The sequence below is a fragment of the Zea mays genome, chromosome 5, assembly GCF_902167145.1.
Source record: "Zea mays cultivar B73 chromosome 5, Zm-B73-REFERENCE-NAM-5.0, whole genome shotgun sequence".
NCBI lineage: Eukaryota > Viridiplantae > Streptophyta > Magnoliopsida > Poales > Poaceae > Zea > Zea mays.
Window position 1 is genome coordinate 26455744 of NC_050100.1, and position 15837 is coordinate 26471580.

Genomic DNA, 15837 nt, shown 5'->3' on the forward strand with positions numbered 1-15837 from the left:
CCGTCGTCACCAGACTAGACTGGACATACGCACAACACGCAGAATAGGCGACGGGAGGTCGCTGTCAGCACAACCGTACATTCCCAAAGGACGACTCCAGGCATGCCTCGGCTACCCTATGGGGTCAATCTCCGCCGTAGGAGGGCCTCAGCACCGGAGTCTCTAGAGTGACCCATATGTTAGGAAGATACGACGGTGCGCCATACCGGGATTGTACATATGCACACTGACAAGAGACATAGGGAACATGACGACAAGTAGCCACACCACGTTTGACCAGGACTGATCCGTAGGGGGCCGCCGCACACTGCTGCGAAGACATCAACAACAGACTCGCTACGGGGTGACAAACGACGCCATGACGGGAATACGGTTATACACGACCCTCGGAGGACCCACCGCGCTAGCCCGAGGGAGCAGATCTCTCTCCCTAGTAGAAAACAGATTCCCTCTGCAAGGTTCCTCCATTGAAATATAAAAGGGAAGGCCTCCCAACCTCTCCAACACACAAGCACAACCGTTGTAACAGACTCCAGAGCAATACTACGATCAACACTACACCAGACTAGGGCGCAAGCTTGAACCACTATAGTCTATAAACCCTCTGCCTCAACCCCTGTTCGAATCTCAACGATTCACCATTCGGAGTGAGTCCACGCTAGCATCCCCACCGAACACAAATCTTATTGTACCCAGTTTTCGAAACCATGACAATTGGCGTGCTAGGTAGGGGATCGTTAGTGTGCCAAGTGACATCTTCCACTCTGATGGCCCAACCTTTAGCAGTCACCGAAGGCGAGACTTTCTCTGTTGGAAGCCGCATCATGTTGAGCTCCCTCGACTTCCTCGTCACCGTCGTCAGCGAACTCCGCCTCTCCAACCTCGACGTACCTGCAACCATCGAGCGGCGGGCGGAGGAAACTTTGCCATCAGCGCTCGTGGTTGTCGTCAGCCATCGACGAACATTCGTCAACAATCGCCGCCACGAATCGGTCGACCGAGAAGTACATGCTACAAAGCCCGACAACCCACGATACCCCCTTTGAGCCACGAGAGGACCACACTGTCCATCTAAACCCACGATGGAGACAACGGGGCGACGAGGTCGTCGAGGATGTGGTCGGTGAGGGCGAATCGCCGAAGGGTGAGGACCACCTGAGCGCGCCAACGAGGGTAGTGAGAGGACACCGAGTCCAACACAACGGACATAAGGGACCGAATGTTGTGAACCCTGGCGGCCTGAGCGTGAAGGGCGGAGACGGTGTCGGCATCGAGCCGGAGGTGTGGGGAGTCTCAGGGGCCACCAGGGGATTGGTGTAACTGCGACCAAGGAGAAGGCGCTGCACGACGACCATCTGGGTGGTTAGGGCCGCTCTCATGGCACACTCTCGCTCCAATGCCAGGGTCGCAGCATGCTCCCGCTCCTGGGAAGTAGCGACAACAGCCTGGATGGTGGCGATGGCCGCAACCAACGTAGGGGAAGCGAGAGGGGATGACGTGGTCGCGACGATGTTGGTCCACGAGGGGTCGGTGCAGGCGGGGAAGCTTGGCAGGGAGCGACGAGTGTGTTGCACAGTGAGGGCATTGGGGTGAACGCATGGGAGGGGTTCAAGGTTGGCGATGAAAGGGGCCTCGTCCCACCCAGCGGGGGCAGCAACCCGGCGCCCGAAGGGGCCAGTAGGCCGGCGTTGGAGAGTTGGCCCGCTGCCACAGTGGCGTCAGCGTCCGCGGCGGCTTCGAGAGCAGCAGAGGCAGCGCTCGGGGAAGGCATGCTGGTGGGCTCCATGGCGGCGAAAGAACTCGGCTGGCGGTGTAGCTGGCCTGGGATGACAGTGGGGGACGAGACCCGTGGCCAGGCGGCCACCCTAGGTGGGGGAAGGAGAGGGCGGTCAGAGTTAGCCAGGGAAGGCGAGCACAGGTTGGGGCCGCGCTGGCGAGTCGACGGCGGGGGCGCGCCGGGGAAGTGGAGATCTGCATGGGCTGAGGGGCGTCGGCGTCGGGGGAGATCCGACCTAGGTCGGACGGTCGCGAGGTGGCGCCAGTCGCTGGGGCCGAACGCCGGGAGGGGAGACTGGTGTGGGGGGCACCGGCGTCGAAAGAGATCCGACCTGGGGCGCCTGCGGAGAGGAGGGCCAGCCTGGGGGCGTCGGCGGCGGAGAGGGCCGGCCTGGCTGGGAGCCGGCGGCGGCAGCTGGTGGTGGGGAGGGGAGAGAAAAGTGAAAAAGAAACCTAGCTCTATACCATGTGGTAAACCTTAACCCTAACTGGGTTGGGAGTGCATATATATAAACTGAGTAATTGGGCCAAGCCCATTACACTAAGGGTATGCAAGTCATTACATAGGGACTAGCCCCGAAACCCTAACATCACCCTAACAGTTAGAGTTCCCAATCATCTTTGACCGTTGCGACCACCCGGATAGGATACCCCATCCAGGGACCTACCCCTCGTTGTCGAGCCAATCGTGGGCTCAAAGCGCCTCCAAGGTACTCATGGATGGGGGAAGCATGCTCAACATCATGTATGTTGAGACCTTCGACGGCTTAGGGATCGCACGCTCTGCGCTGCGCCCGAGCCCTACGCCTTTCCACAGTGTCACCCCCGGCCACCAGGCCTACCCGCTCAGACGAATCTCTCTGCCCGTCACGTTCAGCGACCCCTCCAACTTTCGTATTGAGCGGCTGCAATTCGAGGTGGTGCATTTCCCGGGGGCCTACAATGTCATTCTCTGGAGGCCACACTGCATTAAGTTCATGGCTGTCCCCAATTACACATACCCCAAGCTGAAGGTGCCCGGTCCTCCTGGGACCATTACAACGTCTGCCTCATTCAAAGCGGCTTACGCGTGTGAGCATGCCAACTGCGAGCTCACCTCAACGTTGGCCACCACAAGAGAGTTGGTCGAACCTAGGGCGCCCTATACAGTCTCAAGGCCAGCCCCGACACCTTCATGTCCGCTGAGGACACAAAGGATATCCAGATTGATGCCATTGATACATCCAAGCACATACGCATCGGGGCGGCGCTCTCCGACAGACAGGGGAGCACACTCGTCGACTTCCTCCGGGCTAACCGTGACGTCTTTGTCTGGAAGCCCGTGGACATGTCGGGGGTCCCAAGGGAAGTCGCTGAGCCTTCCCTGAACATCTTGCCGATGGCCAGGCCAGTCGCCCAACGGCTCCGCCGTTTTGATGAAGAAAAGCGCAAAGCCATCGATGAAGAGGTCACAATGCTCTTGGCGGTAGGGTTCATGAGGGAAATACACCACCCAACATGGGATGCGAATCCTGTGCTTGTTAAGAACAGGAGCTAGAGGATGTGCGTCGGCTAGTCGGATGTGTCGCCGCGCTCAGCCGGTTCGTCTCCAGGCTCGGAGAAAGGGGCATGCCCCTTTACAAACTCCTCAGGAAGAGCGACCATTTCTCTTGGATTACAGAAGCACAGGAGGCCCTCGACAGGATAAAAGCTTTCTTGACCACGACTCCAATCTTGGTTGCGCCTAACCTAGGCAAAGCCCTCCTCTATGTCGCGGCCACTACCCAGGTGGTCAGCGTCGCGCTGGTAGTGGAAAGGGAGAACGAAGGTAACATACTCAGGGTACAAAAGCCTGTCTACTTCGTCAGTGAGGTGCTGATCGAGTCCAAGACACGGTACCCTCAGATCTAGAAATTGTTCTATGCAGTCCTCATTGCCAAGCGGAAGTTGATCCACTACTTCGATTGGCACTCCGTGTCTGTGGTATCCACGACACTCCTTGGCGAAATCGTCCGCAATCGGGATGCGTTTGCACGCATCGCAAAGTGGTCCCTCGAGCTCAATGGGCTCGACATCGGCTATGTCCCCAAAATTGCGATCAAATCCCAGGCTCTTGTCAACTTTGTCACAGAATGGACGGAGGCGCAGTAACCACCCCCAGTAGAGGACCTAGAGTAATGGACCATGTATTTCCATGGATCCTACCTCAAGACCGGAAGCGGCGAGGGTGTCATCCTCACATCGCCTCAAGGGCATAAACTCTGCTATGCCATCCGCCTCCACTTCGACGCTACCAAACATGTCACCGAATACGAGGCCCTCATCAACGAGCTTCGGATTGCGGCCGAGGTGGGGTGACTCCATGTTGATGGTTGACCAGGTCATGAAGGCGATGGAGCCACACGACCCATGGATGTGCACGTACTACAACGAGGTACGAAAGCTGAAAGAAAAGTTCAAGGGTTTCGAGCTGCACCACATCTACAAAAATTTCAACACGGAAGTCAACGAGCTCTCAACCATCGTGTCGGGGCGAAAGCTCGTCCCGGACGGGATCTTCGCCTCCGAGCTTTACGAACCCTCCGTCAAGATTAAGCAAACAGAAGAAGAGTTGGACAAGATAGCTGATGACCAACTTACCCCTGTGACCCAGGCTCGGCGGTTGGTCGCGACAACCGATTAGCAGGACTGGTACCAACCTTTTATCGATCGATTATCAGACGATGCCCTACCTGAGGATGCAATTGAAGCCAGACGACACTCTCGAAAAGCAAAGTCCTTAGCAGTCATCGAGGAGACACTTCACAAAAAGCGCCTCCGAAATCAAGCAGAAGTGTATCACGCTCGAGGAAGGACGACTGCTGCTCGTTGAAGTGCACGGAGGAACATGCGGGCCCCACGCGGCCCCACGATCCCTCATCGACAAAGCGTTCAAGCAAGGCTTCTATTGGCCCACAGCCATGACTGACACTGAGCAGGTCGTCTGGACTTGTGAAGGCTGCCAGTACTACGTGTAGCGAACACATATGTCGGCTTAAGCCCTCCAAGCCATACTCATCACCTGGCCATTTGCGGTTTGGTGGTTGGATTTGGTCGGGCCCTTCAAGAAGGCGCTCGGGGGCTTCACTCACTCGTCGTCGTCGATAAATTACCAAGTGGATTGAGGCCAAACACATCGCCAAGTTCAAAGCGACGGAGGCCGACATGTTCTTCTGCGACATCGTCTATCGGTTCGGGGTACCCAATTCCATCATTACCGATAATGAAACTCAGTTCATGGGAGAACCGTTCCTGCAATTCTGCGACGACTTCAACATCCGCGTCGACTGGGCCGCGGTAGCGCACCCGAGTACAAATGGCCAGGTTGAGCGTGCGAACTGGGGGAACGACCAGGCGACTAATCCGGTGCCAGGCTCTGTTTACTGGTCGCTCGACCAGCTAGTCGAACTGGGGGAACGACCAGGCGACTAATCTCGATTAGTCGCCGACTAGGTCGACTAATCGACCTCTGGTCGACCTGGCCGTTTACTAGTCGTCGTGTTCATCCAGGACCTACCTATGTATATACTATATACTATTATACTATATAGTATATAATTATATAACTATATATGAAGGATAGGGTAAACATGACATGAATTCAACAATACTAAATATTGATTTAAGAAATCGAGAGAAGATATTTGTTCATCCAATCCAAGTATCCAACTGAAAACAGCAAATAAACACTTACTAGTTAGTAGTTACTACTTACTAATACTACCAGTCCCAGATACCACACATTACCACCTAGTTACCTAAAGAAGATCTTCATCCAACTGAAATTCATTACCTACAGCTCCCCTTCCACCTGATTCTTGTTCGCCTTCATCTTCATCATCATTCATTTGTCTTGCTGTCTCTTGTTCTTGTTCATCTTCAGCAGGAGAATTGACATCTTCTTCACGTATGTCTTGAGCTGTAGCTGCTGCATTTCTGGGTCGTTTTCTGGTTCTGTTACCGACTCCTCGTTGGTGAGTCCGTAACCTTGGTTTTCTGGTGTCCTTCAATGGGGAGTGGAGAGGGAGATTGGAGTGGCGCAAGGTGTATGGAAGAAGAGGGCGCTGATCACCCAGATCTGTGCCGGCGTCGTGCCTGGCCAGGATGATCCCAGGTGATCTCGCCCAAACAAAAGGGAGATCTTATTCCTGGTTGATTATTACAGCTGATGCCCAGCCGCCTTTATAGCCATAGGCGGTCTCAGGATAGACATATCTACTGCTACTATTTAGCCACATAAAAAGGAACTAACCTATTATTTAGGAACTGCTACTATTTAGCCACATAAAAAGGAACTAACCTATTATTTAGGAACTGATTAAACAGAAACTATTCCTGACTTATCTCCTCTTTCCTATTTCTGCGCCTTGTGAATTGGCGGCCCACAAAAGCATCTATAACATTTCCCTCCTCTCCGACAAACAACTCGTCCTCGAGTTGTATTTCTGGATATCTTCTCTTGAACTCATTACATTGTTCCCATGTAGCATCAGCCGGCTCACGTCCAAGCCACTGGACCAGTAACTCCCAAACACCTCTATTTAAACGAGCCTTCACTACTTGTGCTGGAACCGGAAGTACCTTGCCATGCAAAATCGTTGGTAAGGGTACTAGAGCGGATGGGGGCTCCCCTTGGAATTTCTTGAGAAGTGCCACATGAAAAACATCATGGATTCTTGCATTGGTTGGCAGCTGTAGCTTATAGGCGACCTCTCCAATGCGTTGCAGAATTTGATATGGCCCATAGAACTTAGGTCCTAATTTGGATGTTGCTGCTGGAGTGACACCCACTGCCGACCTTTGGTGCAGACGCAGCCAAACCCAATCGCCGACAGCATATTGCACATCTCGACGGCCACTGTCCTGCGCCTGCTTCATTGCTACCTGAGCTTGGATTAGCCTTTGTTTGATGTCTGCCAAGAAAACATCTCGATCCTGAAGTTGCTGATCGACGACAGCTACTCTGGATGTCCCAGGTGTATAAGAAAGCATTGTTGGAGGGTCCCGACCATATACAATCCTGAATGGAGTGCACTTGACCACAGTCTGGTATGACGTATTGTAACAAAATTCAGCCCATGGAAGCCATTGTAACCAAGTTTTTGGCCGATCACCTGCCAAGCAGCGTAAGTACATCACAATAATTCTGTTAACCACTTCCGACTGTCCATCAGTCTGGGGGTGAAACGCGGAACTCAGTAACAACTTGACCCCAACAAGGTGAAAAAGCTCGGACCAGAAGGCACTAGTAAACACTGTATCTCTATCACTTACAATTGAGCACAGAATACCATGAAGGCGCACAATCCCTTCGAAAAATGCCCTAGCCACGGTCACTGCGGTATATGGATGGTCAAGAGGAATAAAGTGGGCGAACTTAGAGAACCTGTCGACCACTGTTAATACCACTGTCTTGCCACCAACCTTAGGAAATCCTTCAACAAAGTCCATGGAGATGTCGTTCCAAATTTCCGATGGTACCGACAGGGGTTGCAGCAGACCTGCTGGATGTAGATGCTCAATTTTATTCCGTTGGCAAGTGGCGCATGCTTGCACAAATTCTCTGACCCGTCGTAAGGCCTGTGGACTGTAGAAGGATGCTCTCCATCGATGTACAGTCTTCTCAATGCCCTCGTGACCACAATTGTGTGCTGCTGCCAGGATTTCTGTCCAAACTGCTGAAGCGTCCGGGATGAAGACCTTCCCTTGAAATAGTAGCAGACCATCAGCTTCCGTCCATCCTGATTTTGCAGTTCCCGCTGTAATGGCAGCCCGCAAGCTTAAGACCTGTGGGTCGGTGGCAGCTTCATTGCGAAGGGTGTCAAATAGCTGAAAATGTGGTGCCGAGATGCTGTTAATTTCTGTGGTGTCTTCGTCGCGTCGAGACAAGGCATCTGCTGCACCATTCAATTTGCCCGGCCTATACTCCACTGACAGTTCATATCCAAACAATTTGCTGACCCATGTATGTTGCGGTATTGTAGACAACCGTTGATCCAGGAGGAATTTAAGGCTATAGTGATCTGTCCGTACCATAAAAGTTCTTCCCCATAAATATGGTCTCCAATTCCTCACTGCTTTGACTAAACCAATCAATTCCCGCTCATACGCTGGTAATTTCTGATGGTGTGGTGCTACAACACGGCTGAAATATGCAATGGCCCCATCTCCTTGATGAAGGACTGCTCCAAATCCAGTCCCTGATGCATCACAATCCACCATAAACTGTTTAGAAAAATCCGGCATCTGTAACAGTGGTGCTGATATAAGGGCTTGCTTGAGTTGAAGAAATGCCTCCTCTGCCCTTTCCGACCAACAGAACGCCTCACGCTTGAGAAGAGCCGTGAGGGGTGCAGCTATGGTCCCATAATTCGCTATAAACTTGCGGTAATATCCAGTGAGACCCAAGAAACCTCGAAGTGCCCGAATAGACCGAGGGCGCGGCCAAACTTCTACTGCTGCCACCTTATCCAAATCCATAGAAACGCCCTGAGCTGAGATAACATAACCCAAGTAAGCGACTGATGTTTTGCCAAACGAACACTTGGACTGTTTGACTGATAACTTGTTTGCTCGGAGTGCTGTAAATACTTCCCTGACATGTTGTAAGTGCGCTCCTAGGAAGAGCTGAATACCAGAATATCATCGAAGAAGACCAGGACAAACTTCCGGATGAAGGGTTTCAGGACATCATTCATGAGGGCCTGAAATGTGGACGGTGCGTTGGTGAGGCCGAAGGGCATGACTAGAAACTCGAAGTGACCTCGATGAGTGCGGAACGCTGTCTTCTCAATATCATCTGGGTGCATGCGTACTTGGTGATATCCACTGCGGAGGTCCAACTTTGTGAAGAAGCAGGCACCGTGTAACTCATCCAAGAGTTCGTCGACCACCGTAATGGGAAACTTGTCCTTGACTGTTTTGGTATTGAGGGCCCGGTAGTCAATGCAGAAACGCCAGGATTTATCAGCTTTCTTCACAAGTAACACTGGAGAAGAGTAGGCCGATGTGCACTCCCGAATGATGCCTTGCTGCAACATGTCCTCGCACTGGCGCTCGATCTCGTCTTTCAACAATTGGGGGTATCTGTAGGGCCGAACTGCAACTGGTGGCGTCCCTGGCAGCAGCCTGATGTGATGGTCGTGACGCCGAGGTGGCGGAAGGCCACGTGGTTCAGCGAAGATGTCGGCGTAGGACTGCAGTAATGCCTGTAGTAGTTCGCGGGGTTCGGACAGCGCTGCGCACTGAGTATGTGGCGCACCCAGTCCTACCCAACACACCTTGCGTCCCAGGCGCCAGAACTCCATGGATAAGGCATTGAAGTTCCACAATATGGGTCCCAATGACTGAAGCCACTGGACCCCCAGGACAATGTTGAAGCCGGCCAGAGGAAGATTGTAGCAGGTGATGTGGAAGGTCTCCTCGGCAATAGTAATTCGGAGCTTGGAATATATCCCGCTGCTGGCGACGTTGTCCCCGTTTGCTACCTTGACGGAGAGACCCGATCTTGGTGTGACTTGGAGGCCCAGCTGGGTGGCCACAGCTTCCCGGATGAATGTGTGGGTAGAGCCTGTGTCCACCAGCGCCACCAATGTCCGATCCTTGACCCTGACCTGGAGCTTCATGGTGCTGCTGATGTCAATGCCCGTGAGGGCAGGAAGAGAAATGCCCAGGTCTTTCGCTGCTGCATCTTCCTCCATGTCGTCGTCCATTTCCAGCAAGAATACCCCCTTGCGGTGCACTTGTGATCAACCGAGTACTTCTCGTTGCAGTGGTAACATTCTCCACTTGCCCGTTTCGCTGCTAATTCTTCTGGTGTTAGACGTTTGAAACGCGGCCGATTTGTAGCAGCCGGCCTGGCCCCCGGTCCTGAACCAGTCCCTTTGATGGCGGACGGGTTCCGGTGACTTTGTCTATCTCTGAGTGCTGCAATGTTCTCCTCCTTGCGCTCATAAGCACGGGCCAGACTCATTGCGGTCTGCAGGTTTGTCGGGGCCAGCAGCTCGACATCGGTGTGGAGGGGATCTCCAAGACCTGCTGTAAACATGTTCACCTGCTGCATAGGAGACAAGTCATCACAGCGACAAAGCAAGACTGAAAACTGTCGGTGATATGCCTCCACGGTGCCTGTCCTATAAAGGGCTTTCAGTTCTGCCAGGCCATTGGATCGGATGGGTGGTCCAAACCTCATGTGGATGTAGTCAACAAATCGCGCCCACGATAGAATGCCATGATCACGTTCCAGGGCATAGTACCACTCGGCTGCTGCTCCCTCCAAGTGTAATGATGCTAGCCAAACTTTTTCTTCTGCCATGGTTCGCATCCCTCGGAAATAGGTGTTGCAGTTGTTGATCCATGTCAATGGATCTGATTCGCCGTCGAAGGATGGAAAGTTGGGTCGCGGTGGACGGCCGCCGCCTTCGTCGTCACGACCCCGATCGCGACCATAGCCATCTGGTCGGCCATAACGATCCGGGCGGCTGTAGAATTCGCTGCCCCATCACTACGCCCGCGACGTGGGGCCTGATGGCCACCATTGTTGCTGTCGTGGTCGCCCTGGTGTGGTGGTCCGTCGCCGTCGTCAAAATCCTTGATTTCCTCCAGCTGGACGTCGCCGGGTGGAACCGTTTCCACCCGCGCCAATCGACGATCATGGGTGTCCAGCCGACCATTCATGGTTGTCAGCTGACCCAACATCCTGTTCATTGCGTCCATGAGGAAGTCCAGCTTCTGTTCTGTGCTCTTGTCTTCAGGATCGGGCATGACGCCGGACATGATTGTCGTTGCGTCTGCTGAATCTGATACCAAATTGTTACCGACTCCTCGCTGGTGAGTCCGTAACCTTGGTTTCCTGGTGTCCTTCAATGGGGAGTGGAGAGGGAGATTGGAGTGGCGCAAGGTGTATGAAAGAAGAGGGCGCTGATCACCCAGATCTCCTGCGCCGGCGTCGTGCCTGGCCAGGATGATCCCAGGTGATCTCGCCCAAACAAAAGGGAGATCTTATTCCTGGTTGATTATTACAGCTGATGCCCGGCCGCCTTTATAGCCATAGGCGGTCTCAGGATAGACATATCTACTGCTACTATTTAGCCACATAAAAAGGAACTAACCTATTATTTAGGAACTGCTACTATTTAGCCACATGAAAAGGAACTAACCTATTATTTAGGAACTGATTAAACAGAAACTATTCCTGACTTATCTCCTCTTTCCTATTTCTGCGCCTTGTGAATTGGCGGCCCACAAAAGCATCTATAACAGGTTCTAACATAGGTTTGTGTTTGAGTCTGAGAGGAGGAACCAGCACCTGCAGCAGCAGTCCTAGGCAAATTTCGGCCCCGGAGACTCTGAGTTGCACCTAGAGCTTCATCCAGAGCACCCCAAATGTTATCACCATCAGATTCTTCTTCAACTCATTCATTTTGCCACGTAAACTCTTCAAGCAACAGTGGATTGCTTCTCTTTCCCTTGGAACCTAGCTCTCTTATATTTGTGAACCTATTATCCATCTTCCTGTTGTAGCTTACATAGGCCAATTTATTTAGTCTCTTGTGCTCCAGTCTGTTCCTCTTTTTTGTATGGATCTGCACATAGACATAGTGACATACATTATTACTCAATCTGAACTCTGAAGTATGAACAAACAAAAAAGAGTACTTACTATTGCAAAATCACTCCAGTTTCTTTCACAACCAGATGCTGAGCAACATAGGCTTATAATTCTTTTTGCAAGGCTTTGGAGTTCATATGCCAATCCTCCATAGGCACCCCACCATAAGACTGTCATATAAATTTAGATTGTTAGATACTTAGATCAGTAGAAAGCACATTAACAGACAGAACCAATTAGAAGGAAGGTGGAACACTTACTAGGATTTTTTTTCTCTCTGTCTCTTATTGCTCCAGGTTTTGAGAATGCTTCCCCTTCGGACCTCTCATAGTCATCTGCTTGATTACTTATTTTAGTTTGCTCTTCCCCATCACTGGTCATTTTCCGCATCACATCATTGAACATAGATCTCAGAATTCCAGCTTGCTTCTTGTCTTTCTCCCTAATGGTGAAGAATTTTCTTGGATTCAAAAACAGTGTTGCTCCATACAATGGTTGCTTCATTTGTTGATCCCATCTTTTATCAAAACGTGCCAACACTTCTTTAAGTACTCTAGGCTTCCCTTTCAGTGCTTCCTGGATGGTGTCTCGTGCTTTACCCATTGCTGCCATCACCATTAGCAATCCGTAAAGCAATGAGAAGGGGTTGTGAAGCCCTTAGGCAATTCTCCAAATGTTGCCAAAACTCTACAGAGAGGACAATGTTCTCAGCTTGCGTACCTTCTTTACTGGTAGAGAATTTAGAATGCTGCCACTCATCACAAATAAACAAACTGCGCAGACCATTCTTATGTTTTTGCATGCTTGCCAAAGTGAGGAATGATGTTGCAAATCGAGTAATACCTGGCCTAACAAGGTCCCCACCTAGCTTCTCCCTCATTAGGCTATGAAGTCGTCCATGCTTGTAGAGGAACCTCGACACCCTCTTTGCCATAGCAATGCAGTCACTGAATTCCTTGATTTTTCCGATGTCCTCTAATAATAAATCCAAACAGTGAGCAGCACAAGGTGTCCAAAACAGGTGTGGAATTCTTTTCACAAGGGCCCTCCGCTCTAAAGTTAGATCCATTATCAGTGACTATGTGGACGACATGTTCTCTACCAACACTGTCAATTTGCTTCTCTAGTAGATCTGCCAACAATTCAGCACTAGCTACCTCACTCGATGCATCAACAGAAGCTAAAAAGAATGTCCCTACAGGACTATTAGCAAGAAAGTTGATCCAATGCCGCTGTCTTGTATCGGTCCATGCATCTGATATAATTGAGCAGCCATATTCCTTCCAAGCTTGTTCATGCTTCGACCTCAATGTTGTTGTCCTATCGACAACCCTATCAAGCCAAGGTACCCTAACATCATGGTACGATGGACCACGGTATCCATGACCAAATTGCCCAATTGACTCCAACATAACCTACTAGCTCCTTGAATTGACGACGTGCAATTGTATTTTGTTCCAGGATGGAAGTAGCATGGAAGCAACATCGATGAGGACGTGGTCGTCAAGGGCGTAGCGTTGGAGCGTGTGGAGATGAGTATATGGGTTAAGGCCCATTACAGGAGATAAACACACATAGTTACGCTAACAATTTCACTTAAAGGGTTGTTGATGTTTATGTTTGGTGGTCCTGACATTTTATTGCAGACCAATTGTCAATGTTATTAAAACGATGTTAAAACGTCGTTTAAACGACGCTTAAACGACAAAACGCTTTCAGGATGTTAAAACAATGTAATGTTTTACGACTTGACATAAAACATTGTTTTTTGGCGTTTAAACGTCACATGTTGGAGTTTAAATTCCAGATGCATTAAAATGCCACATTTTTAATGTTTTAGTCATCATACTCAACAAAGGAATTTGACCTAGTCTAGGTTAAGCCCTATTAGGGGTCAGTCGTGCCCTCAGCCCCTCATGCTCGCAAGTCTTAGGAGCTCCTCCCCATTCGCTGGCGCCGACCGCCACGCCTTCATCTCAGGCTGCTCCCTGTGCCCCGTCCTCCCGCCCGGCTGCCACTCCAGGGCCCAGGTTGCCCCATTCCAAGGCGGCTACCGGTGCAAGGAGACCTGCCTCCGCTATTCGCCACTCTCACCTGACTGCACTCTCCGCGCAGACCACACCCTACGAGTCCGATTTGCGCCACCGGCCGCCAACACCGTTCACTGCACCTCTGCTCCGCTGCTTCTCTGTAGGCGTCGCCAACTCATCCGATCCGCAACGTCTGGATGTCTGCTGCTCTTCACGGTGCCCGTCTGCTCCTTGGCTCTTTTGCATCTACCTCTTGGGCTGGACAGCACACGCCTGTGCTCCTTGAGATAGCTCCTCTGCATCTGCGATCTGCCTCTTCTCTGAAATTATTATATATTGATATTTTTCTATGTCGTTGAACCTCGTTTAAACGTTTAAAAGTTAAGATGTGATATCCTGGCCCCTGAGATGGTGATATCCTGGCCCAAGGCTTAATAGAATTAATAGAGTATCCATACCAACAAGGTGCATCTTCTTTTTCGTAAGCCTATCTCGAAAGAACTTTCAAGTTAAGCGTGTTGGGATGGGTGACCGACCGGGAAGTTTTCTCGGTTGCGCATGAGTGAGGACAAAGTGCGCATAAAAGACCCGTGTTGGTCTGTGGAGACAATATATGATCCTAGAGAGCTACCAGGAGTAAGTACCGTCGGTCCGGAAGTGGACGGGGTTTTTTCTCCCCATTTTCTTCTTCTTCTTAATACAAAAATACGCAGCTCTCCTGCATATTCAAGAAAAAACAAGTGGTATCAGAGATGACCCTCGCAGTTTCACGGGCGTGTGTGGGTTAGGGGTTCGGGTATTTGGCGCATGGCGCATGTGGGCCCGGAGTGGTCACATGGCATAGCATATGACGACACTAGACTAGACACACAGACGTGGCTAAGAGAGGAGGTTGCTGGATTGGGGTTGCCGACGAGGACGTCGGTCTTCTAAGGGGGGTGGATTGTGATAGCCTGGCCCCTGGGATGGTGATATCCTAGCCTAAGGCTTAATAAAATTAATAGAGTATCTATACTAATAAGGTGCATCTTATTTTTCGGAACCTATCTCGAAAGAACCTCCAAGTTAAGCGAGCTTGGCTTGGAGCAATTTGGGATAGGTGACCGACCGAGAAGTTTTCTCGGGTGCGCATGAGTGAGGACAAAGTGCGCACAAAAGACTCGTGTTGGTCTGTGAGGACAATATATGATCTTAAAGAGCTGACAGGAGTAAGTACCGCCGGTCCGGGAGTGGACGGGGTGTTACATAAGACTTCACCCATGAGTGTTTCAACGTTTTGTGGTTTTAATAACCTTGCCAACTGCAGTGATTTTTTTATTTATGTCTTTAATTTGATACTTTTATCTTGATCTGAATTGTGGTATGTTACTTCATTGTAGGAGTTAATAAAATCAAGACGATTTGCTGAAGCTGAAATCTGGCAAAGGAAGATATTACATGTTCTGGAGCTTTCAGAGGCATGGCAATATGTCCACTTTTATTTACCATTTGTTCAACTCCTTGTGTGACGTCACCATTTAGTATTACGATGATCTGGAACATGGTGAATGCCTTAAATTGTTGATTGAGCTCATATGTGTTGATTTTTCTGACTTTTGCACTATCCTTGCTTTTTTTTCTTGAACGCACATTTCAATGCCTTAGCGAAAATGGCACTGGATACATGGCAATGCAATGACTCAGCAGGAATTGGCTAAGGAACCACTAAATTCCTTGGCCAATGAGCTAAACAAGGTGAGGGGGCTGGCAGGACGAGAGTGTCAAGGGATCCCCGTTCGAAGGAGAAGTTGAGGCACAACATAAGACTAGCAGGGCTAAGCACTGATTTAGCTCATATTGGACCTGCTAGACCCAAGAAAAATGTCATGAAGGCTCTGAAGATTTCGGATGGCTTTGATCTCCTCTCTCAAAATGCCCTTGATGCTTATGCCAAGCTGTTCCTTCAACCGCTTAATCAAGAGCTGGTCAGGGCCTTGGCGGCACTGTTCGGCTGGACAGTGCCAGACCTGGAGGCGCCAGCTTGGTTCCATCTGGGCTGCTGATTAGTCTGTGCATGGGTTGTGGTTGTTATTTTCTATTGTCAGAAAGCTTTATGCCTTTATGGATTGTAGGCGTATTTTATTTTGTAATGTGAGGGGATTAAATTCCTCGTCCCATCAGGACTCGGTCAGGAACCTGGTTGTTTCAAATGGTATTGATGTAGTCTGTTTACAAGAATAAAAAATGCCAATCTGTTCTAGACGCTGCATCCTCTCCATGTTAGGGACAGATTTTGATAACAACCTCATATTCCATCCAGCAGTTTGTGCTAGTGGCGGCATTTTGGTGCCCTGGATGTCGTCGATAGGTCTTGTCCAAGCTTCGAGAGTGGATAGATTTAGTGTGTCAATCCATTTCTGCCCA

The 15837-nt window shown here is 50.6% G+C and overlaps 1 protein-coding gene across 4 annotated transcripts in view; it reads left to right on the forward strand.

Moving 5' to 3' along the window:
* The window catches only part of LOC100192003 (uncharacterized), an 83289-nt gene that overhangs the window by 45679 nt on the left and 21773 nt on the right, over positions 1–15837 (forward strand). For all 4 annotated transcript variants that reach the window (XR_002269392.1, XM_008682781.2, XM_008682782.2 and 1 more), the window contains one exon: positions 14814–14891. Coding sequence is in view for 3 of the 4 variants with exons in the window: in XM_008682781.2 (XP_008681003.1) it covers positions 14814–14891 (78 nt within the window). In the remaining variant the exon portion in view is untranslated. The remainder of the gene's footprint in view (positions 1–14813; positions 14892–15837) is intronic.